Here is a 23886-nt window from a genome sequence, read left to right as displayed (position 1 = left end):
CGACACTTCCGGTGCTGTCATCCAACGTGCTTTGCGGTAATTTCAGTAAACCCATGCAGAAGTGTCAACGATAGATTGGTGAGTTGCTTGAAAAGTAATCCACCTCAAAAAGGAATGAAATCCCAACTGCTAGACATAAGCGACAAATGAGCAACAATTGCACTCAATGGATGTATTGCCACGATGTGAGAAACAAATGCAAAGTGTCGCCAAACTAGCAGCGCAATGCTAGTTTGCAACCACCATAACTTAGCTAGCTCGCTAGGTACGTTAGCTCACTTAGCTTGTTTTGGTTAGCTTGTTAGCATGCTAACTGGTTAGATTTGACAGCAATCAAGGTTTGACATGGACATTTTAGCTAAGGTGCTGTTAGTTGGATAGCAACATACAGTAGCTTGTTAGCTATACAAACTTTGAGTACCAGGTTATTAGCATCGCTAGTTAACGTTAGCTAGCTAGGTAAAGTTAGCTTAGTTACCGTGTGCATTGCTAGCTACTATAGTTGTCAACAGGAAAGACTTCCTACAAAAATAACTCAAAACTTAAGCGGTCATCTCCTAGTCTAACGTTGATATTGGTTAGAGAGAATGGAGAACCACCTTTGACGGTCCTTTGTTTTGTTATACTGTTAATTAGGTACTATAGCTAACTACTAAAATTGCATACTTGAGTTATAGTGACTCTAAAGCATAAATACAATGTGGCTCCAGCAAAGACTAAAGTGCCTACCAGGTCTGCTGTCAAGCAGCTGGGCTAGAAGAATGCTCATTGGACTGCTGTTTTTCCTAATCTTCTACTGGTACCTTAGCTCAGACGGCGCTTTGAGGTTGTTCAGTGGCTTAGGCCAGTCGGGCGGGCCAGCTGGGCAATGTCTCCAGACTGAGATCCACAGGTGGAAGTCACTGGTGGACCGGGGCGAGGGAATCTACAGTACTCCCCAGGAGAAAGCGGTCACGCCTTTCGTCTCAGGTAACGGCCATTTCCTGGTGGACATTGACTCCAACAGACTGTGGGTGGCCTCGTCCTCCCAGCCCGGCTCGGCCCCAGTTTACCAGACTGAGTACTCACCCATAGTGGGCATCCACATCCCGGGGAAGCGGGCCGAGGCGCGAGCCACCATGCTCTGGTTCCGCAAAGGGGCTGTCCTGTCCGTCCGCTGCGTCCTCCCAGGGGGAGCCGGCAGCTCCGGATCAGCCCGTGACTGCCTCACCATCCGAGAAGAGTTTATCGCCCACCGCAGCCGGCCCAATGTCTTCCTCCAGAGGATCCACATCAACAACCCCTCTGAGCGGGCCGCCACCCTGGAGGTGTCCACCGAAATGCCCTCGTTCGGGAGCAAGTTCTCAGCCAGTGTGGAGAAGGTGGAGGACAAGGAGGTAGTGCTGTCATCGGGCCGCGTGGTTCTGCCGGAGAAGAACCAGATAGTGCTGGTGGTGGTGGCCACCAATAAGCTGGGCAGCCGCATCCAGGTGGCTGCCAAGTCGGAGTTTGCCGAGAATGTGTTGTCGGTGGTGTGGATGTCGGAGCCCATCGAGTCAGCCAAGCTGGAGGAGACCTTCACCAGGCTCCGAGACGGGGTCAAGAAAGAACTGGGAGAGCTGCTGAGGGCAAACGTAGAAGATCTGGTCCAGGACCACCAGCAGGCCTGGATGGACCTCTTCATCTCTGGTGAGTGAACACAAAGTCAAGGCTGAGATGCCATGCCTTTTGTGTTGCAGTGCAGAATGATGTTGTGGTATTTAGATAACTCTCACATGCTTTCTCATAGACTGTACAGGATGAAACAATTATTGGATGGTATTTGCATGCTACCTAATTATGATGAATGACTAGGCTAATGAATGATGTAGTTCTAGATCAAATGACTATAGAGCTGGGCGTTATGGACAAAATTCCATATCGTGGTAAATCAAAGAAGGAAATAAAATTAATTGCGATGCGATACATTTCGATGAATTATTTTGGATGGAGGTGCTAAAGCTGGGTGATATGGGCAAAAAGAGATATCACAATAAATGTTACTATTTTGCTCGATAACAAATACAACGCCATTATTTTAAATGGACATTTACAGGGCTCTAGACAATTTTTTTGCCCCCAGGGCCAAGACTGAGATGGTAGCCTATGATATAGAAAAAAAGTTTGCTTAAAAAATATTCAAATAACACAAAGTGTTGATCCCATGTTTTATGGGCTGAAATAAAAGATCTCATAAATGTTCTATATGCACAAAAAGCTTATTTCTCTAATGTTGTGCACACATTTTGTTTACATCCCTGTTAGTGAGCATTTCTCATTTGCCAAGATAATCCATCCACCTGACAAATGTGGCATATTAAACAGCATGATCATTACAAAGGTGCACCTTGAGCTGGGGACAATTAAAGGCCACTCTAAAATGTGCAGTTTTGTCACACAACATAATGCCACCGATGTCTCAAGTTTTGAGGGAGCATGCTATTGGCATGCTGACTGCAGGAATGTCCACCAGAGCTGTTGCCTCCAGCGTCGTTTTAGAGAATTTACGTCCAACCGGCCTCACAACCACAGACCACATGTATGGCGGCGTGTGGGCGAGCGGTTAACTTAAGTCAACATTGTGAACAGAGTACCCCTATGGTGGGGTTATGGTATGGGCAGGCATGAGCTACGGACAATGAACAGAATTGCATTTTATCGATGGCAATTTGAATGCACAGAGATATCGTGACGAGAACCTGAGGCCCATTGTCGTGCCATTCATCTGACGCATCAACTCATGTTTCAGCATGATAATGAACGGCCCAACGTCACCATGATCTGTACACAATTCCTGGAAGCTGAATATGTCCCAGTTTTTCCAGTTTACTCTCCAGGCATGTCACCCATTGAGCATGTTTGGGATGCTCTGGATCAACGTGTACGACAGCTTGTTCCAGTTCCTCAGAAAATGTGCATATCCATTGAAGAGCAGTGGGAAAACATTCCACAGGACACTATCAACAGCCAGATCCACTCTATGGGAGGAGATGTGTCACAATGCATGAGGTAAATGGTGGTCACACCAGATACTGACAGTTTTTTTCTGATCCACCCCCTACTTAAAAAAAAATAAAAATCTATCTGTGACCAACAGATGCATATCTGTATTCCTAGACATGTGAAATTCATAGATTAGGGCCTAATTTATGTATTTCCATTGACTGATTTCCTTATATGAATTGTAATTCAGTCAAATCTTAGAAATTCTTGCATGTTGGGTTTATATTTTTGTTCAGTATATTTCATCTAACATATCCAGGAAATGCATGATTGATATTTTGATGTTCAACCTGTCAAAATAGGATCCAGAATGATCAGATTTATTAAAGGCTCTATAGAGAATTTGGCAACATCTTTGTGCGAATTGGCCTATAGGCTATATTATTCACTACCTGAGGAAGTGGTAACTCAAAACATTTAGCTAGATTGCTAACTCTAAATATTATACAGTTGCTAGATAGCCATGTAAGCTAATTTATTAATATATTATAGGGATGTAACAATTGATCGATACGCATCGGTCCCCGATTCAGATGTGTAAGAAACAAGTGCGTCGTCCACGGACACCAAACCGATCCAAATTTAGCATGCATTGGTCAAAAAAGTCTATTAAAACTTTACAAATCGCCTGTCCACAATTACATTCTTTCTACCTCATCTTTTGTGACAACTGATGCATCCTCTCCTTTTAGTGTCGAACTGCATGTAACTGTGTTGAATCATTGATCTACAAGTCATTTTGAATGCCAAAAAACCCTGTCAATATCAGTAGCCTAATCAAACTGCTCACTCTGCCCAGCTTCGCGAGATTACCAACACGAGGTAGGCGACCTGATCTTACACACCTGCGCGACACCTTAAGCATTGAAATGGTAAAATGGCTTAATTTGATATTAGGCTTTATTAGTTGAGTGACAACCTATGTAATTTCCTAGGTTATTGTTATCTATGTGCTGTTGAAAATTGTATTTTACCGGGTCGGTGGGTTGTGGAGGCCAGGTCATCTGATGCAGCATTCCATCACTCGCCTTCTTGGTAAAATAGCCCTTACACAGCCTGGAGGTGTGTTGGGTCATTGTCCTGTTGAAAAACAAATGATAGTTCCACTAAGTCCAAACCAGATGGGTTGGTGTATTGCTTCAGAATGCTGTGGTAGCCATGCTGGTTAATTGTGTCTTGAATTCTAAATAAATCACAGACAGTGTCACCAGCAAAGCACCCCCACACCATAATACCTCCTCCTCCATGCTTTACGGTTGGAAATACACATGCGGAGATCATCCGTTCACCCACACCACGTCTCACAGAGACACAGCGGTTGGAACCAAAAATCTCAAATTTTCTAATGTCCATTGCTTGTGTTTCTTGGCCCCAAGCAATTCTCTTCCTCTTATTGGTGTCCTTTAGTAGTGGTTTCTTTGCAGCAATTCGACCATGAGGGACTGATTCACAGTCTCCTCTGAACAGTTGATGTTGAGATGTGTCTGTTACTTGAACTCTGAAGCATTTATTTCGGCTGCAATTTCTGAGGCTGGTAACTCTAATGAACTTATCCTCTGCAGCAGACGTAACTCTGGGTCTTCCATTCTTGTAGCGGTCCTCATGAAAGCCAGTTTCATCATAGTGCTTGATGGTTTTTGCGACTGAAAAAACCATAATGACTGACCTTTATGTCTTAAAGTAATGATGGACTGTCATTTCTCTTTGCTTATTTGAGCTGTTCTTGCCATAATATGGACTTGGTCTTTTACCAAATAGGGCGATCTTCTGTATACCCCCCTACCATGTCACAACACAACTGATTGGCTGAAATGCATTAAGAAGGAAAGAAATTCCACAAATTAAATGTTAACAAGGCACGGCTATTAATTGAAATGCATTCCATGTGACTACCTCATGAAGCTGGTTGAGAGAATGCCCAGAGTGTGCAAAGGGTGGCTATTTGAAGAGTCTCAAATAAAAATATATATTTTGGTTTGTTTAACACTTTTTGCTTACTATATGATTTCATATGTGTAATTTCATAGTTTTGATGTCTTCACTGTTATTCTACAATGTAGAAAATAGTCAAATAAAGAAAAACCCTTGAATGAGTAGGTGTTCTAAAGCTTTTGACCGGTAGTGTAGATTCCTTACACATGTAAATGTATTATTGAGTTTGAGTATGGTAACATGAATAAGTATATTTCAAGCTAGAATCTAACACCAAAATAAAAGTAATCTACTGGAGACAACTCTCATCTGGCTATACCTGCTGAATGGGGCTTACAATAGATTTAGATTCACCACCAGCAATAGCTTAGGTAGTTTTGCTTGAAATAATATATGGTCATTTTTAGATGTACAGGTTAAAGTTTAAAACGACATAACAAGGACAAAAGTCACTTTTGCAAGGTGCACTGCATTGCCAAAGAGACGATCACTTCCAAACGTTCAAAACCATTTTATTTTGAGATGGGGTGGTGAAATCCAAAGTTGTGCTATATATTCATTGCCTATGTCATAGCTAATTTGTAAACAAATATTGATACATTACTAGCTAACACTTAATCTGCAAAATTACAAGTTAATTAGTGGGTAATGGTGATTTCAGAACCAAAGTGCGGGGACAAAAACCATAGGCTACAATCTGATAGTGTTAGTGGGGTGGTAGATGCCTAGACTCCCTTAAGGGGCCTACATAGTACATACATTATTTACACCCACGCACAAACATGTACACACTTCAGCTCAGAGAGGCCCAGCTAGGCCTAGGCTACTTGGCTCTGCTCATCGGGCGCGTCAAATAGCATTTTATTGGTCACATACACGTGATTAGCTGATATTGCGGGTGTAGCGAAATGCTTGTGCTTCTAGCTCCGACAATGTAGTAATATCTAACAAATTACACAACATGTACCCAATACACACATCTAAGTAGCAATGAATTAAGACTATATACATATGGACAAGCGACGTCAGAGCGGAACGGACTAGGATACAGTAGAATAGTATAGAAGACAGTATATACATATGACATGAGTAATGCAAGATATGTAAACATTATTAAATAAATGAGATACCGTAGAATAGTATAGAAAACAGTATATACATATGAGATGTGTAATGCCAGATATGTAAACGTTATTAAAGGGACTAGTCTTCCATTCCTTAAAGTGGCCATTGATTTCTAGTCTATGCCTATAGGCAGCAGCCTCCAAAGTGCTCGTGATGGCTGTTTAACAGTCTGATGGCCTTGAGATAGAAGCTGTTTTTCAGTCTCTAGGTCCCAGCTTTGATGCACCTGTACTGACCTCGCCTTCTAGATGATAGCAGGGTGAACAGGCAGTGGCTTGGATGGTTGATGTCCTTGATGATCTTTTTGGCCTTCCTGTGACATCGGGTGCTGTAGGTGTCCTGGAGGGCAGGTAGTTTGCCCCCGGTAATCGTTGGGCAGACCGCACCACCCTCTGGAGAGCCTTGCTGTTGCGGGATGTGCAGTCGCCGTTGCAGGTGGTGATACAGCCCGACAGGATGCTTTCAATTGTGCATCTGTGAAAGTTTGAGGGTATTAGGTGACAAGCCACATTTCTTTAGCCTCCTGAGGTTGAAGAGGCTCTGTAGCGCTGCCTTCACCACACTGTCTGTGATGGTGGTCGATTTCAGTTTGTCAGTGATGTGTATGCCAAGGAACTTGAGGCTTTCCACCTTCTCCACTGTAGATAGGGGTTGTGCAACCTCCCCCCCCCCCATCTACAGTTTCCTGAAGTCCATGATCATCTTCTTTGTGTTCACGCCGTCATGGGTGAACAGGGAGTACAGGAGGGGACTGAGCTCGCACCCTTATGGGGCCCCAGTGTTGAGGATCAGCGGAGTGGAGGTGATGTTTTCTACCTTCACCACCTGGGGGTAGCCCATCAGGAAGTCCAGGACCCAGTTGCACAGGGCGGGGTTTTTGACCCAGGGCCTTGAGCTTAATGATGAGCGTACTGTGGTGTTGAATGCTGAGCTGTAGTCAATAAACAGCATTCTTACATAGGTATTCCTCGTGTCCAGATGGGATAGGGCAGAGTGATGGCGATTGCATCGTCTATGGATCTATTGGGGCGGTAAGCAAATTGAAGTGGGTCTAGGGTGGCAGGTAAGGTAGAGGTGGTATGATCCTTGACTAGTCTCTCAAAGCACTTCATGATGACAGAGGTGAGTGCTACAGGGCGATAGTCATTAAGTTCAGTTACCTTTGCCTTCTTGGGTAATGGAACAATGGTGGCCATCTTGGAGCATGTGGTGACAGCAGACTGGGATAGCGAGAGATTGAATATGCCCGTAAACACACCAGCCAGCTGGTCTGCGCATGCTCTGAGGATACGGCTAGGAATGCCATCTGGGCCGGCATCCTTGCGAGGGTTAACATGTTTAAATGTTTTACTCACGTCGGCCACAAAGAAGGAGAGCCCACAGTCCTTGGTAGCGGGCCGCGTCGGTGCACTGTGTGCCACCGAAGAATGTGTTTAGCCTGTCCGGTCTCGGCGACTTGGCTGGTTTTCCTTTTGTAGTCCGTTATTGTCTGTAGTCCCTGTCACATACGTCTCATGTCCGAGCCGTTGATTTGCGACTCCACTTTATCTCTATACTGACGTTTAGCTTGTTTGATTTCCTTGCGGAGTGAATAACTATGCTCTTTATATTCTGCCATATTACCAATCGCCTTGCCATGGTTAAATGCGGTGCTTCGCGCTTTCAGTTTCGCACGAATGCTACCATCTATCCACGGTTTCTGGTTAGGGTAGGTTTTATAGTTTCTGGTTAGGGTGGGTACTACATCTCCAATACGCTTCCTTGTAAACTCAGTCACGGTACTACCCGTATGTGTCTAGATTATTTTCGCAAGCTACCCGGAACATATCCCAGTCCACGTGATCAAAACAATCCTGAAGCGTGGATTCCGATTGGTCAGACCAGCGTTGAATAGTACAAAGCACAGGAACTTTCTGTTTGAGTTTCTGCCTATAGGACGTGAGGAGCAAGATGGAGTTGTCGTCAGATTTGCCGAAAGGAGGGCGGGAAGGGCCTTGTAAGCATTCCGGAAGTTTCAATAGCAATGGTTGAGAGTCTTAGTAGCGCGAGTAGTACAGTCAATATGTTGATAGAACTTTGGTAGCCTAGTCCTCAGATTTGCTTTGTTAAAATCCCCAGCTACAATAAATGCAGCCACAGGATATGTGGTTTCCAGTTTGCATAAAGTCCCGTGAAGTTCTTTGAGGGCCGTCGAGGTTTCGGCTTGAGGTGGGATGAAAACGGCCGTGGCAAGAATTGTCTTGGGAGATAATATGTTCAGCATTTAATTGTGAGGTATTCTAGGTCAGGTGAACAAAAGGACTTGAGTTCCTGTATGTTCTTAGAATTACACCATGAGTCGTTAATCATGAAACCACCTTCTGCTACCCGGAGAGATATTTATTCCTGTCTGTGTGATGTACTGAGAATTCTGCTGGCTTTACCGACTCCGACAGAGTGTTCCAGGAGAGCCATGTTTCCGTGAAACAAAGTATGTTACAGGCCCCGGTGTCTCTCTGGAAAGAAATCCTTGCATCAAAACCATACTAACTACAGCCTACTCCGGTTGTAAAGTGGTGCCATGAACTCCATATTAAGAGGTGAGAAATACATTCTATACTCATTACTCTTTTTTTCCGTAGTAGCATTTTGAGCAAAGGTCATGTGCTTGTCCTCCGTGCACACAATGGGGAGTGGGAGTGGCTCGCTCACACAGCAGCTAACAGCTAAACGGGGACAGGCAGACGCTTTCATAGCAGTAATCATAATTTCTAGGCTATTACTGTTGACCAAATAATGTTTTTAGAACAATCTACAGGAGCGTTTTGTAGCAAAATCACACAACATTACCAACGCAAAATGCAATGTAAGAGGAAGGCAATGTCGGTTTCTGTAATTTTCATTTTATTGTCCCAGCTCTACTGTGCGTCTTTCTTTTAACTGGGTTATTTGTATGACTTGTTCTGGCAGACCACGTGGAGATGCACCTGTTTTATAATGGTTGCAGAGATTGTGGTGCCTACTATGGTGCGGCTTGGTGCCTTAGTACAAGGATTGATAGTTTGGTAGGCCATCAGTCAGGGGCTCAGGTATTTCTCTTAGCCCTAGCTATTGTAGCATGTCTAGAGGGAATGTGCAACTAGCTTAAGATGTTTGTTGGAGTAGCCTAAATCTACAGGATGAGAGAGGATGTCCTTTAATGTTCAACCTGCGGGAGTTGTGCAAAAATTGCTCTCGTTGTCCTGCAACGTCACATAGTTTAGTTTCATATTTTTACAGTGGGGAGTGAGAGTCAGCAGCCGACAGCGAAACAGGAACCGACAGATACTTTCATAGCAGGAATCAACATAATACATAGGCTGTAACTTTTTTTATTTGTCTTGCGTTGTTGGTGGTAGGTGCACTTGATTCAGAAGCCCTTCACGCCGGGTAGGCAAAGTGTTCCCATTTTTAACCATTTAATTTGTCTGAAGGGATAAACGCCGCCTACCCGGAAGACCAGGAGAGCTGTGGCTAAATCAAGGGCTTCTCCTCCACTGGCCAATCAGATAACTCAAATCACTGTGCCTACGGCTTCCACAACCCTACAGGCACAGCAAAGTTTGATACTAGCCTATGTGAGATTTCATAACTTTTTTAAAAACATGACCAGAGAGAGAGACTAAAAGAATACAGCAAAGAGCTGATATTTTATGAGTGAGTTCATGTTTAAGTTTTTATTCAGCACTGCTGCTCGCTCTCTCCCTCCCTCCGCTGAGACTGACCATCAGATGCAGGTACCCATCAGTCCTGCAAAATAAAAAAGCTAATTATTTCCATTTATGCTGTGATAATGTATTAGGCCTACTGCCCAAACCTCATCCCTACAGAACTGTTTTATTCAGTTAATGTAGCATAGGCCTACATGTTTAAAGAAAAAATCTGAGTGGTAGATCTTTGCTTGCTTTTTGACTGCTAAAGTGATCTTGACTCAAAGATTGGTGACTTCTGAGCTACAGGAACGTTGTGTACCAAAAATCACCCAAAAATTCAGACGTAAGCAAACTGCTTCGGTAATAAGAAGGCAATCTCTGTTAGCTTTTGCAGAGGCAGCAGCTATTCTTCCTAGGGTCCACAAAAAAAAGAAACCACCGAACATGACAAGTAATAAAACACTGCTAGACAAGGACAGCCACACATTTTAAATACAACCATATACAAACAATACAACATAAAACAATACAACTACAACAATTATGTGTGTCTGTGTGTGTTTGTTTCTGTGTGTGTATCCCCTTCACAGTCCCCGCAGTTCCATGAGATGTTCTGGAATGTTGGTGTCGGTACTTTTCAGTTGATCGTCCCAGCTCTACTATGTTGACTTATTGTTCCCACATCTGCTGTGTGTGTATCTGTCCTGCAGGGGTGGAGATGCGTAAGATCACCGATGCACACACGCCATCCAGCGCCACAGTCAACACCACGCTCTACTACGTCCTCTCGGCCTCGCCGGCTCCCCTGCTGGACCGCCGTCTTGGCACTGAGGAGCGCGCCCGTCTGGAGTCCAGCCTCAACTACGCCGACCACTGCTTCAGCGGGCATGCCACAATGCACGCTGAGAACCTCTGGCCAGAGCGGGTCAGCAGCGTGGCCCAAGTCCTGCAGCTGGTCAACCTGTGGACCCTCACCCTGCAGAAGAGGGGCTGCAAGGTGCTGGTGGCGGCGGGCGCCCATGGCGTTATGCAGGGTGCCGTGCTCAGCTTCGGAGGCCTCTCATTCAACGAAAACCACCTGCAGTTCCAGGCGGACCCAGACGTGCTGCACAACAGCTACGCGCTGCGGGGAATCCACTACAACCAGGACCTGATCAACCTAGCTGTGCTGCTGGACTCCGAGGGCAAACCCTTTCTGCACGTGTCAGTCAAGCCCCAGGAGAAGCCCGTGGCACTGTACGCCTGTGAGGCGGGCTGCCTCAACGAGCCGGTGGAGCTGACGTCGTCGCTGGTGGAGGCCAAGGGCCACGTGTTCCCTGTGATGGTGACGCAGCCCATCACGCCGCTGCTCTACATCTCCACGGACCTGCGCCACTTGCAGGACCTGCGGCACACGCTGCACCTCAAGGCCATCCTGGCGCACGAGGAGCACATGGCCAAGCAGTACCCCGGCCTGCCCTTCCTCTTCTGGTTCAGCGTGGCTTCGCTCATCACCCTGTTCCACCTCTTTCTCTTCAAGCTCATCTACAATGAGTACTGCGGCCCCGGCGCCAAGCCTCTCTTCAGGAGCAAGGTATAAAAACACAATAAACACAACTACTTTGAACTGATGAACAAAAAACTGTCCACAACAAACTGATTTGAATTGATGAACAACAAAACTGTCAGTTGTCCTCTTCTCGATTTGTTTTTTATGTGTGGTGGCGAGAATTCCCTTTTTCTTTAATGCTTCTTCGGGTGTCTGTCTGTTTTAGCAGAGATATAGTTTGGATGTGTGTGTGGGATGTTGTCTTTGGAGTGGATTTGCATAATTGCTGTGCACCCCCTCGCCCATTTTCCTGCTCTCCTCTATACAAACCAGAAATTATTTGGTGTGTTGTCGTTTTCTATGTATGAAAGGAATCAGTTTGCGAAGTCATTTGACGACAAATTATCTAATTGGAAAGTAATGCACAATATTTAGTGGGGTCCGAAATTATTGACACCCTTGTTAAAGAAACCCTCGTTAAAGCAATAATCACTGTATAAAATAAATAAATCCCAATACTGAGCTATGTTGTATGCTCAACAAAATTGGGAGGTTGTATTATTTTTATATTATTACAGTTGCTCAGAGATTTTGTTTCACAAGTCATACTTTTTTTTCCTCTCAAAATGAGTCCAAAATTACTTCCCCAAAGATTCTTATAAATAAAGTAGTCAAAAGTTTAGAATTTCGTCCCATATTCCGAGCACGTAATGACTACATCAAGCTTGTGAATCTACAAACTTTTTGGATGCATTTGAAGTAAATTTTTTGGTTGTGCTGCAGATTATTTTGTGCCCAATAGAATATGAATGGTAAATAATGTATTGTCATTTTGGAGTCACTATTATAAATAAGAATATAATGTTTCTGAACACTTCTACATTAATGTGGATGATTACGGATAATCCTGATTTGAATCGTGAAGTTACAGAGAGTCAAAGATCATACCCCCCAAGACATGCTAACCTCTCACCATTACCAATAACTGGAGGTTAGCATGTTTGGGGTATGATCTTTAACCCTCTAACTTTCTCACTCAACATTATTCACGATTTATTCAGGAGTATCCGTAATCATGGTAGCATCCACATTAATGTAGAAGTGTTTAGAAACATATTCTATTCTTATTTACAATAAAAGTCACTCCAAAATGACACAATACATCATTTATTATTCATTTCTGTTGAAAACAATCTGAAACGCAACCAAAACGAACTGCAAATGCATCCAACAAGTTTGTAGAGTCACAAGCTTGATGTAATCATTGCCTGCTAGGAATATGGGACCAAATACTAAACTTTTGACTACTTATTTATTATTTCTATGAATAATTAGGGGTGTCAGTCATTTTGACCCCTACCTTTTTGAGACGAAAAACAATTGTACTTGTTAAACATTTGCTCAAAGAAAGAGAAGTTGCATTAGTATAATATAATTTCACCCCCCAAAAAAATGTTTTGCATACAATATAACTCAGTATTTGAATTATTTATTTTATAGTCATTATTGCTCATCTTTATCAAGGATGTCAACAATTTCGATCCCCACTATATTTTGCAATGACTAGCCTTTTAAGCCTATGTATGAGAGATGTACATTTGATTAGAAAACTTCTATGTCATTGAATGGAGCAGTATAAGGAGTCCTCATTTAAGATGGCGGACCACAAGATCCCAGTTCTGTTACTGAACATTTAACTATATGCACTAGCGTTGTCATAATACTAGTATCGTGTTAAGGAAAAAACAAAACATGAAGTGGACTTCATTTCTCGAGAATAACTGTCCTAATGTTGAAAAAACACAAGTAGGTTTTTCAAGGACCCTAGTTTCATCTTTTTCATGTTTTCGTTTTTGCCATGGATCTGGTATCGTAGTATCGCGATACTGGTGTTGTGACAACCCTAACATGCACTAATGCATCGATAATATAGTCTTACTTGTTTCCTGATGGAAGTTGTTTTAGTCCATCGATTTCAGAAACAGTGCAAGCAACCTCCTTTTGTTGTACCTTATCAGAGAGGATGAGGCGACGTGAGTGGGTTTACTCCACCCAAAATCTGTCCACGTCAAGCAGATCATTATTTATTAATCAAGTGGAGTTTTTGTATGAGGGCTAATGAGTGTCCAATTTAGTCTTGTAAGGTTTCGTAATGCTTAGGTTGTTACAAGTGTACTGATATCAATGTGATACACGTGACTTTGAGAAAATACACTTTATGTCGGAGTTGTCCCGGTTGAAATTCGAGGCTAGCATAGAATCTCACTCTCCATTGAATAAAGGCGGTTGACGTCAACACACCACATCAAATCTAAATCAAATTTGATTGGTTACATACACATATTTAGCCGTTGTTATTGCGGGTGTTCCAAAAATATTAAAATAAGATGTATCCACCAATACAAAGTCAGGAATAGGCGGGAGCTTGACAGCCTGCCGTTCCGCTCTGTGGACAATGAATCCCATTGTTAGTGGAGACACAAGCATCTCGTCATTATATCCATTATCTTTGACCTTATACATATTTCCAAATGTAGGCTGTAGCTTTTCCTGTCTGTGTGGATGCAAACAAGGTTTCCCCCAACCTTAAGCCTCTGGTATAGCTAATGATGTGTTTTGTTAAAGCTCAGTTCCCGCTTTGTTCAATCCCTATACTGGTGCCTTCAAGTCTCCTCTCAATCAACAATTGTGCGAATGTGGGTTTTGAATCTTTTCAGTTCTGTTCGCTTCAGTACTATCCTAATTTCTACCACCTCGAATTGACACACGGCATACTAATTTCAGCATGAAATTACTGAGCACAGGTCGACCCAAGGTTGAGCTTCTTGTGGTCCGCTATCTTAAATGAGGACTCCTAATACTGGTGCATTCAATGACACAGAAGTTTTCTAACCAAATGTACATGTCTCATATTAGACTACAGGCCTAAAATGCTAGTCATTGCAAAATATACAGTGGGGGAAAAAAGTATCTGATCCCCTGCTGATTTTGTACGTTTGCCCACTTACATAGAAATGATCAGTCTATAATTTTAATGGTAGGTTTATATGAACAGTGAGAGACAGAATAACAACAAAAAAATCCAGAAAATCGCATGTCAAAAATGTTATAAAATTATTTGCATTTTAATGAGGGAAATACATTTTTGACCCCTCTGCAAAACATGACTTAGTACTTGGTGGCAAAACCCTTGTTGGCAATCACAGAGGTCAGACCTTTTTTGTAGTTGGCCACCAGGTTTGCACACATCTCAGGAGGGATCTTCTCCAAGCCATTAAGGTTTCGAGGCTGACGTTTGGCAACTCGAACCTTCAGCTCCCTCCACAGATTTTCTATGGGATTAAGGTCTGGAGACTGGCTAGGCCACTCCAGGACCTTAATGTGGTTCTTCTTGAGCCACTCCTTTGTTGCCTTGGCCGTGTGTTTTGGGTCACTGTCATGCTGGAATACCCATCCACGACCCATTTTCAATGCCCTGGCTGAGGGAAGGAGGTTCTCACCCAAGATTTGACAGTACATGGCCCCGTCAAATGATGCGGTGAAGTTGTCCTGTCCCCTTAGCAGAAAAACACCCCCAAAGCATAATGTTTCCACCTCCATGTTTGATGGTGGAGATGGTGTTCTTGGGGTCATAGGCAGCATTCCTTCTCCTCCAAACACGGCGAGTTGAGTTGATGCCAAAGAGCTCCATTTTGGTCTCATCTGACCACTTTCACCCAGTTGTCCTCTGAATCATTCAGATGTTCATTGGCAAACTTCAGACGGGCATGTATATGTATTCTTGAGCAGGGGGACCTTGCGGGCACTGCAGGATTTCAGTCCTTCATGGCATAGTGTGTTACCAATTGTTTTCTTGGTGACTATGGTCCCAGCTGCCTTGATATCATTGACAAGATCCTCCGTGTAGTTCTGGGCTGATTCCTCACCGTTCTCATGATCATTGCAACTCCACAAGGTGAGATCTTGCATGGAGCCCCAGGCTGAGGGATATTGACAGTTCTTTTGTGTTTCTTACATTTGCGAATAATCGCACCAAATGTTGTCACCTTCTCACCAAGCTGCTTGGCGATGGTCTTGTAGCCCATTCCAGCCTTGTGTAGGTCTACAATCTTGTCCCTGACATCCTTGGAGAGCTCTTTGGTCTTTGCTATGGTGGAGAGTTTGGAATCTGATTGATTGCTTCTGTGGACAGGTGTCTTTTATACAGGTAACAAGCTGCGGTTAGGAGCACTCCCTTTAAGAGTGTGCTCCTAATCTCAGCTCGCTACCTGTATAAAAGACACCTGGGAGACAGAAATCTTTCTGATTGAGAGGGGGTCAAATACTTATTTCCCTCATTATAATGCAAGTCAATTTATAACATTTTTGACATGCGCTTTTCTCTATATTTTTGTTATTCTGTCTCTCACTGTTGATATAAACCTACCATTAAAATTATAGACTGATCATTTCTTTGTAAGTGGGCAAACGTACAAAATCAGCAGGGGATCAAATACTTTTTCCCCCCACTGTAGTGGGGTCTGAAATTCTAGGCTTTGTCTCAAAATGAGAAAGAAAATATGCCCATCAGGCATTTAGCCAAAGAGAGACACCAAAACTGGACAAATCTAACGGGTTAACCTCTCTGGTATCAGTGGGACGGTAGCGTCCCACCTTGACAACAGCCAGTGAAAATGCAGGGCGCCAAATTCAAAAAATAGAAATCTCATTATTAAAATTCCTCAAACATAGAAGTATTATACACCATTTTAAAGATAAACTTCTTGTTAATCCAACCACAGTGTCCGATTTCAAAAAGGCTTTACGGCGAAAGCACACCACGCGATTATGTTAGGTCAGCACCTAGCCACAGAAAACCATACAGCCATTTTCCAGCCAAGGAGAGGGCTCATAAAAGTCAGAAATAGCGATTAAGTTAATCACTAACTTTTGATCTTCATCAGATGGCACTCACAGGACTTCATGTTACACAATAAATGTTTGTTTTGTTCAATAATGTCCCTCTTTATTTCCAAAAACCTCAGTTGAAATTGGCGCGTTTTGTTCAGTAATCATTCTCAAACAAACATCCGGTGAAATTTCAGAGAGCCACATCAAATTACAGAAATACTCATCATAAACATTGATGAAAGTTACAAGTGTTATACATAGGATTAAAGATAAACGTCTTGTTAATCCAGCCGCTGTGTCAGATTTCAAAAAGGCTTTACGGCTAAAGCACACAATGCGATTATGTTAGGTCAGCGCCTAGCCACAGAAAACCATACAGCCATTTTCCAACCAAGGAGAGGTGTCACAAAAGTCAGAAATAGCGTTAAAATGAATCACTTACCTTTGATCTTCATCTGCTGGTACTCCCAGGACTCCATGTTACACAAATGTTTGTTTTGTTCGATAATGTCCCTCTTTATGTCCAAAAACCTCAGTTTTGTTGGTGCGTTTAGTTCAGTAATCCAAAGGCACAAAGCGTGCTCTCAACATCCAGACGAAAAGTCAAAAATGTACAATAAAAGTTAGTAGAAACATGTCAAACGATGTTTAAAATCCAGCCTCAGGTTGTTTTTGTCATAAATAATCAATAATATTTCAACCGGACAAAAGCTTCGTCAATAGAAAAGGAGAAACAAGAAAGGCGTGCTCCCGATCATGCGCTGGCTTCATGTCTGAAAATGTCCACTGTCCACTCATTGAAAGTGCTGTATCTCCCTCATTTTTCAGAGTAAACGCCTGAATCAATGCCTAAAGACTGGCCACATGTAGAAGAAGCCATAGAGATCGTGAACTGGGTCCTAAGTCTTTATATGGTGGATAGGCTTTCAATGGAAAAACAGCCTTTCAAAATAATAGTACTTCCTGGATGGATGTTCCTCAGGTTTTCGCCTGCCATATCAGTTCTGTTATAGTCACATACATTATTTTAACAGTTTTGGAAACTTTAGAGTGTTTTCTATCCAAATCTACCACTTATATGCATATCCTAGCTTCTGGGCCTGAGTAGCAGGCAGTTTAATTTGGGCACGCTTTTCATCCAAAATTCAGAATGCTGCCCCCTACCCTAGTGAAGTTAAACGAGGTGGTACTAGTCTGGGAATTTTCCAAAAGCTTCTTGATACTCATCTATCTACAGTATTTGTTGAAAAATTAGATGTGTGTTTGAAATAATGGGCACTATGAAGGATGGACATTTCTACTGTAAGTGGTTGTGCTTTGATTAACTATGAATGAGCGCCGCCAACTAATCCCTTTTCGCCGTGTGGCATCGTTTTGGTTTGTCTGTATTTTGTGGATGGTGTTTTCTATTGATTCACTCTGATTAAATTAAGGAATTAAATTGACAGGAGGACTTGGTCTCTCTTTGATATCTAATCTAACAATAAGCTTGCTGTTTACTCATACCTATGTGTGTTTTGGCACTCATCCTATCCCCAACTGACTTCTAGCTCCTAGGCACGTGTAGAGATTTCGATGACAGTTCCAGTTCCAGTAGCTCCACATTGTCTTCTGACAGGCCAGGTGGAATTTCTGCCATATTTCTTACACCTTTCCAATCCTCTCAGATCACCACATTTGCCCTGGGGTTAGAAGCTTAACCTTGGGTCGATTGGGGTAAATCCATATGAATTCAATCACTTTTTGACAGCATCCTTTTTGATTTAAACAAAACTTTGCATATATGTTTGCCCATGGCAGGGCTGGCGTTATGGTGTTATACCTCCTCACCCGTCCAAATTCAATATTGAAATATTGATAATTTATCTGACCGAGATGCGCTCAGACAGAAAGACGCATCAATCTCAGTTAAAGCATCCGGGCGAGTGAAACAGCGCCCCTCTGTCTCAGTATGTGTAGCCCATGTATCTGATGCTGTCTGGACCAAAAGAGTATGGCATGTCATAATCTTTTGGTCCAGACAGCATCAGATATATAGGCTACACATACTGAGACAGAGGGCGCTGTTTCACTCGCTCAGATGCTTTCTCCAGTGATGTAGTTTCAGCAGAGAGAGAGGCAAAGCGAGAGGGCTCACTCTTGCCAAAATCTGTCCAATGCGATTCTATGGGAATAATATGCAGACCTAAGCTTGTCGCCTGCCTTCCCACCTTTGGGACAAAGACTCCCGTTGTTAGGGCGGAGATATGAGCATCTCATCATTATATACAGATCTTTGATTTCAGCCTCTTGCGAATTTGAAAGGAAAGTTGGCGGGTGCATAGGGCACTGTTAGGATGCTGGATTGCCCTAAAGTAAAGTGATGTTTTGCCAAAATTATATAATTATTCCTGTCTAAAAAAAATAATTTAAAATACTTCACCAAGGAGCTTGACTTAGCCACAGAGGATCATAAGCTTATTTATTTCAAATCACAAGTGTGTTTGGGAAGCCATGGATTTGGGTAAGGTGCGTGGCAATAGGACTAGTTGATTGCGTTGCGGCTGTCGGTGAAAAGCGTCTGAAATGTGTGAAGATAATGTGTCTTCAGTATAATTTAAAATGTTGCATCATGAAGAAGGGGAGAGGGGTATGGCGAAGATGGGGTGCGTCTTCAGAATGCATGCATCAGTAGGAAAGTGCCCATTTAGCCGCCAAAGTGTAACGATGTGTCCATATGGTAGAGGCTAGTGCTCTAGCCATAGTTGAGTTTGAACTTTTTAGATTTTTATCATTTTACTTCATATTTGTATGATTGAGGAGGAGGAGGGGGGAGGGAGGGAGAGGGTCATTGTTCCTGTGTAATGTCTGAGTGTGTGCATCACACATGTGAACACCTGCTGTAGACAAAGGTATAAGGAAATTAAACTGTTCCACAAAAATGTGCACATATTAATTACTGGCATGTAGATCGGTAGAAATTGTAGGATAAATTGTAAGCTTCCTCAAACTTGAAACTCCTGAGCTGCATATGGTCTTTACTATTACACCCATTTAAAACATGCGTGCAAGCGCATGCACACACAAGAGGTCCTGGGAAGAAATGGGCGCGCCTATGGAAATCAAATGCCCGTCCAACTGATTCATTCTGGCCCATGGAAAAATTGTCAGAAAGTGACTTTTTGGACCTGAATGCCAAAACATTCAGGAGATAGAGGTGCTCAAAGTTGACCCATTTTGCATACCCTACCATATCATGAGACATCCATGTCTTCATCACTGGATAATATAAACAGTTCAGTTTGATATCATTTAAAACCTTACAAACAGGGTTTTTAAACTTATAATTTCTTGAAAATCGTGTTTTTAATAAAAAAATATATTTGATTTACATTTAACGTAAATTATCTGAAAACGCATAAACACACATTTCTCATTCGGATAGGTTGTAGCTTAGACCCGACTTTACATCATCTGGGGTTTTTGTGTTGTGCCCGCCATCTGTTGAGACACAACATGCTCTTGAATACAGGGTGGGTGTAATTTCAATCATATAAATCAAATTTATAGAATGGACCTATCCCTTCAGACCACTGCGATTTAGCTGGTACACCACTGAAATGTAAATGTACATTTTAACTTCTAATTACTACCACAAAGATGTCTGCTAGTCTACCCACCATCGAGCATCAACTTAAATGGTCATGTCTATTCTATTATCTATATTTCTATGATTTCAATTGGTTTTCTATGGAGGATTGACTGTGTAATTTAAAACAGATATTCCCATTCAAGTCAAGATTCTCTGATGTGTAGACCTCCAACCATTTTTGTGGTGCCATTTAAAAGTTGATATTTTAATTATATTCCCATTTTAGTACATTTATCAGCCCAAGCATGACACCCACCGTGTATTCAAGAGCATGTTGTGTCTCAACCGATGGCGGAAACAACACAAAAACCTCAGATGTCAAATGGGCTCTAAGCTACAACCTATGCAAATAGGACAAAAATCTGAGTTTGCACGTTATTGGATAATTGACTTTTAAGGTGAAATTATTTTTTTATTCAACATTTTCTTAAATAAATTATGAAACAGTTTGACAACCTATTTGTACATTTGTAAATTACATAAATCTTTTCCAGTGATAATGACATGGATGTTTTATGGTATGCGAAATCAGTCAACTTTGAGCACCTTTATCTCTTGAATGTTTTGGCATTTATGTCCGAATGGTCACTCTCTGATCACTTCTACAATGGGCTAATATGCATGGAAAGTTTTGTTCAAATCAAAAGGGGTGCTATCAAAAAGTGATTTAATTCAAATGGATTTGTGTTGCATCTCCTGTTTCATCTTCCTGTTTATAACCCTCCCCTTTAACCTCACCAGGTGACGAAGCCAAGTGAGGAAATGGAAGCTTAGGAAGCAGCCATGACATCACAGGTGCAGAGTAGCAGCCAGCGAATTACATTGCCATAAAATGTGTTACTGTTCATGTCATCTGATTGGGATCATTATTTGACAATGATATTTGTGTTGAGATGGTCAACATGTTGATTTGACTTTCGACATGTTGGCGCTGAATTCAGAGAAAAAAGCTCACATTGCCTGATGACTTCTTTCATTGGCACGGCTAGTGAAAGTCTGTCATTCTTTACAATGCTTCCATTCATTTTGGCAGGACCTGTCGGTTTGAATGAATACCATCATCATACACTATGGGTGAAAGATGCCAACCGATTGGTTGTCACTCACTGGCAAAACTCCAAATGGAGGTTCAGGTCTCAAAGGTTGAAGTATGAGCGTGATTGAAAGGTATCGTCTTATTTTCTTTCACATTATTGGTCCTGTTGGTAAATGTTAATATCCATCCTTGCTTTCTTACTTGGAAGTCTAACATGGTCTAAAATGATTGCGTTGGTAAAGGCAAGGATTCCACTATCTAACTTTCACCAATGTTGTTGTTACAGGGAATGGGGGGGATGGATTTTCAAATGATTTAAACAGGTACATTTCCTATACCCCTCTAGTCTATTTACTGCAAAGCTTAATATAGTAAAAATTAAGTATAAAAAAAATCTGAGGATCAACTTGTGCCGAGCAAGTGTCAATTTATTCTTAAGACCCATTGATATCAAACCGATATTAAATTAGCAAGTCCGTCCGGCAGTGTGCATTGGGTCTTAATTTCCTAGTGAAAAAAGGCAGTCTTATTGCTCTGAGTCTGCCACTCAATGCACTTCTTCAAGACCTCTGCTTCTGAACACCAAACATTGCTAAGGTGACCAAAATATATTCACTACCTGATCTTTTCCTGTCCCTTTAAGGGAGATGTAGTAGTCATAGAAGTAGAATCCTAGAATAGGGATAATATTTATATGGTTCTAGTCACTGCTTTGTGCCGTTTCTACCATATAGAATTCTGGAATATGTGAGTTTTCCCTTCCCTGTTTTTCATGACATCTCATGACTGAAATGATTGGCACCCTTCATAAAGATCAGCAAAAAATACTATAAAATAAATACATATACTGAGCTATATTGTATTTGCATTTTTTGTTGTTGAAATTATATTTTATACTAATATAATTTCTCTGAATTTGTAGTTTTTTTTAACAAGTAATACAAAATATATAAAATAATTTTTGGCACCCTGTTTTCACTACCCCGGCACCCTTCCCTTGTGAGGATAACATCACTGAGCCTTTTTAGGTACTGGGTTATTTTCTGCTTATCACATCCTCCTTTCGATACCAAAACCACCACTGGTGTGTGGCCAAAGAGCTCTATTTGCATGTCATCTGAACATAGCACTGGTTCCAATCCAAGTCAGTGCCAATGCCGTTTAACAATCTCCAGGTGTTTACATTTATTGAATGACATGAAAATAGAGCTCTTTGGTTTCGTGTCAAAAGAAGGCTGTGATGAGCAGAAAATAACCTCATACCTACTGTAAAATACGGTGGTGGATCTTTGTTATGGGCTATTTTGCTTCCACTAGTTAGGGCCAACGGCATGATGAACTTTACCCAGTACCAGGACATTTTAGCCAAAAACCTGATGTCCTCTGCCAGGAGGCTAAAACTTGGCCGCAAGTGGATCGTCCAGCAAAACAATAACCACAAGCACACATCAAAATCCACAAAGAAATGTTTAATTGAACACAAAAATGTTTTATTGCAATGGCCATCGCAGTCACTGAACCCCATTGAAAACCTGTGGTATGAATTGAAGAGGGCAGTCCATAAGAGTAGACAAAGGATATCAAGCTCTAGACTCTATTATGCAAATTAATCTACCATGATTGAGTGAATTTATGTGCTTAATGTTGTTTTTAAATACTCCAAAATTACTAGATAAACTGAGTCTACCAATCCGATTTGTTGTGATGTGTGAATTGTTTTCATGAGTTCATATGTATTTTTCATCTTTGTTCATATAGAATTTTTAAGGGCTTTTTTGAATCCTTATTTTGATTGTAACTAACTACTGAGTGTGCCTTTTTTTTTAAATATAATTTATTCTGATTACACCTACAGTTTGGTTGCACTGTACTTGACTATGATGATGTGATTTGAGAGAAAATAAAAATCTGTATGTTATTGTAAATTGATTTGGATAAAATACAAATGTATACATAGACTTTGAATTATGATGTAAATTTGTTCAATTAAAGTATGCCGTCAGAGATTGTTAAACTATTTTTTTTCAAATCTATGAAGTTCTATTTGTATTCAGCAGTGATTGACTTGGGCCGGAGCTGTTCGGGAACGCTGTACCGGCACTTCTAGTTTTGGGGGAATTGCGTACCAAGCTCCTCTATTAAAAACAAGGTAGCCTGAGGGCTGGCCCAGATTCACACACCGAGGCAAAAAAAAAGTCTGATCAAAGCTGAATGAATAGCAAGGGAGAGTGTCATTCATTTCCTCATTCCCCTTTGTTCCGGTTTATGTGCCGCTAGTATGTGAATCTGTGAAAGACAGTATGTTGTTCGAGATTGCGCAGATTGAAAATGTGCCAGACTGAATGACATGATGCGCTGTTCCAAGTTGTCAAATGAGGGTTTGTAAGGTCATGGAAATTAGTTAAATAATTGTTTTTAAAGTAATTCATGAAAGCACACTTTGAAATATAAACTACATGTCAGGCATTATCGGAATGACCCTAAAGGTGTATGTATGTCGTGCTGTTTGTGTGAGTGGTCCGTTGCCCGAGTAGAGGGAGCGCGACATGCAGCAGCAGGTGTAAAATGACTGACAGACAGACCTAACTAGATCACCAATTCAAAACGTAATTGTAGCAGTTATCTCGCTAGTTAATTATAGCTAACTAAGTATTCATTTAATTGTTGCCTTTCCACCGACACTGTAGAGCCTAAATAAATATGCACCGTTGGAAAGCTGGGATTCCCCTCTATTAAATAGTAGTTGTGTAATTGCGACAACGTAAAAAATATAAGAATAGCGTAACTGACAAATAACTTGCTGTGCATAGATCTCCGCTGAAACATATGTAAGAACATGTCTAGTTAGTTAGCTTGACTTGAAGCAGTGGCTTGTATTCATGGATGCCAGGGGAAGCCAGGCATCCTCATTTTTTTTTGTTTGTTGATAAAATAATATAGCTTTCGTCTCTGTTTTCATAATTTTCCTTCAATTCGCAAGCAGCTGAATGTATCTCACAGGAGAAACGCTTCGAACACACCGACTGCGTAATGCATCACTGCTGCATAACAT

General features: G+C 41.8%; 1 protein-coding gene across 2 annotated transcripts; it reads left to right on the top strand.

Moving 5' to 3' along the window:
* Positions 1 to 15: 15 nt before the first annotated feature.
* On the top strand, positions 16 to 22841 carry LOC106567369 (uncharacterized protein KIAA2013 homolog). 2 transcript variants are annotated; one of them, XM_014136531.2, is made up of 3 exons: positions 16 to 1668; positions 10460 to 11322; positions 20832 to 22841. In XM_014136531.2, exons 1-3 carry the CDS (start codon positions 699 to 701, stop codon positions 20844 to 20846), a joined length of 1848 nt encoding a protein of 615 aa, XP_013992006.2. In that variant the 5' UTR covers positions 16 to 698; the 3' UTR covers positions 20847 to 22841. The 2 variants fall into 2 exon arrangements, with proteins under 2 accessions (XP_013992006.2, XP_013992005.2); XM_014136530.2 differs by having other exon boundaries at positions 17 to 1668; positions 20540 to 22841.
* The last annotated feature ends 1045 nt before the right edge of the window (positions 22842 to 23886 follow it).

The sequence above is a fragment of the Salmo salar genome, chromosome ssa13, assembly GCF_905237065.1.
Source record: "Salmo salar chromosome ssa13, Ssal_v3.1, whole genome shotgun sequence".
NCBI lineage: Eukaryota > Metazoa > Chordata > Actinopteri > Salmoniformes > Salmonidae > Salmo > Salmo salar.
Note: the sequence above shows the minus strand (reverse complement) of the source record. Positions and strands in the feature narration are given on the sequence as shown.

What these genes read in the sequence shown, in the direction of transcription:
- LOC106567369 (XM_014136530.2), top strand. Translation starts at nt 699, where the DNA reads ATGTGGCTCCAGCAAAGACTAAAGTGCCTACCAGGTCTGCTGTCAAGC. An exon ending in GATGGACCTCTTCATCTCTG is followed by an intron (nt 1,669 to 10,459) that starts GTGAGTGAACAC and finishes TCTGTCCTGCAG; the next exon opens with GGGTGGAGATGCGTAAGATC. An exon ending in AGCCTCTCTTCAGGAGCAAG is followed by an intron (nt 11,323 to 20,539) that starts GTATAAAAACAC and finishes TAACCTCACCAG; the next exon opens with GTGACGAAGCCAAGTGAGGA.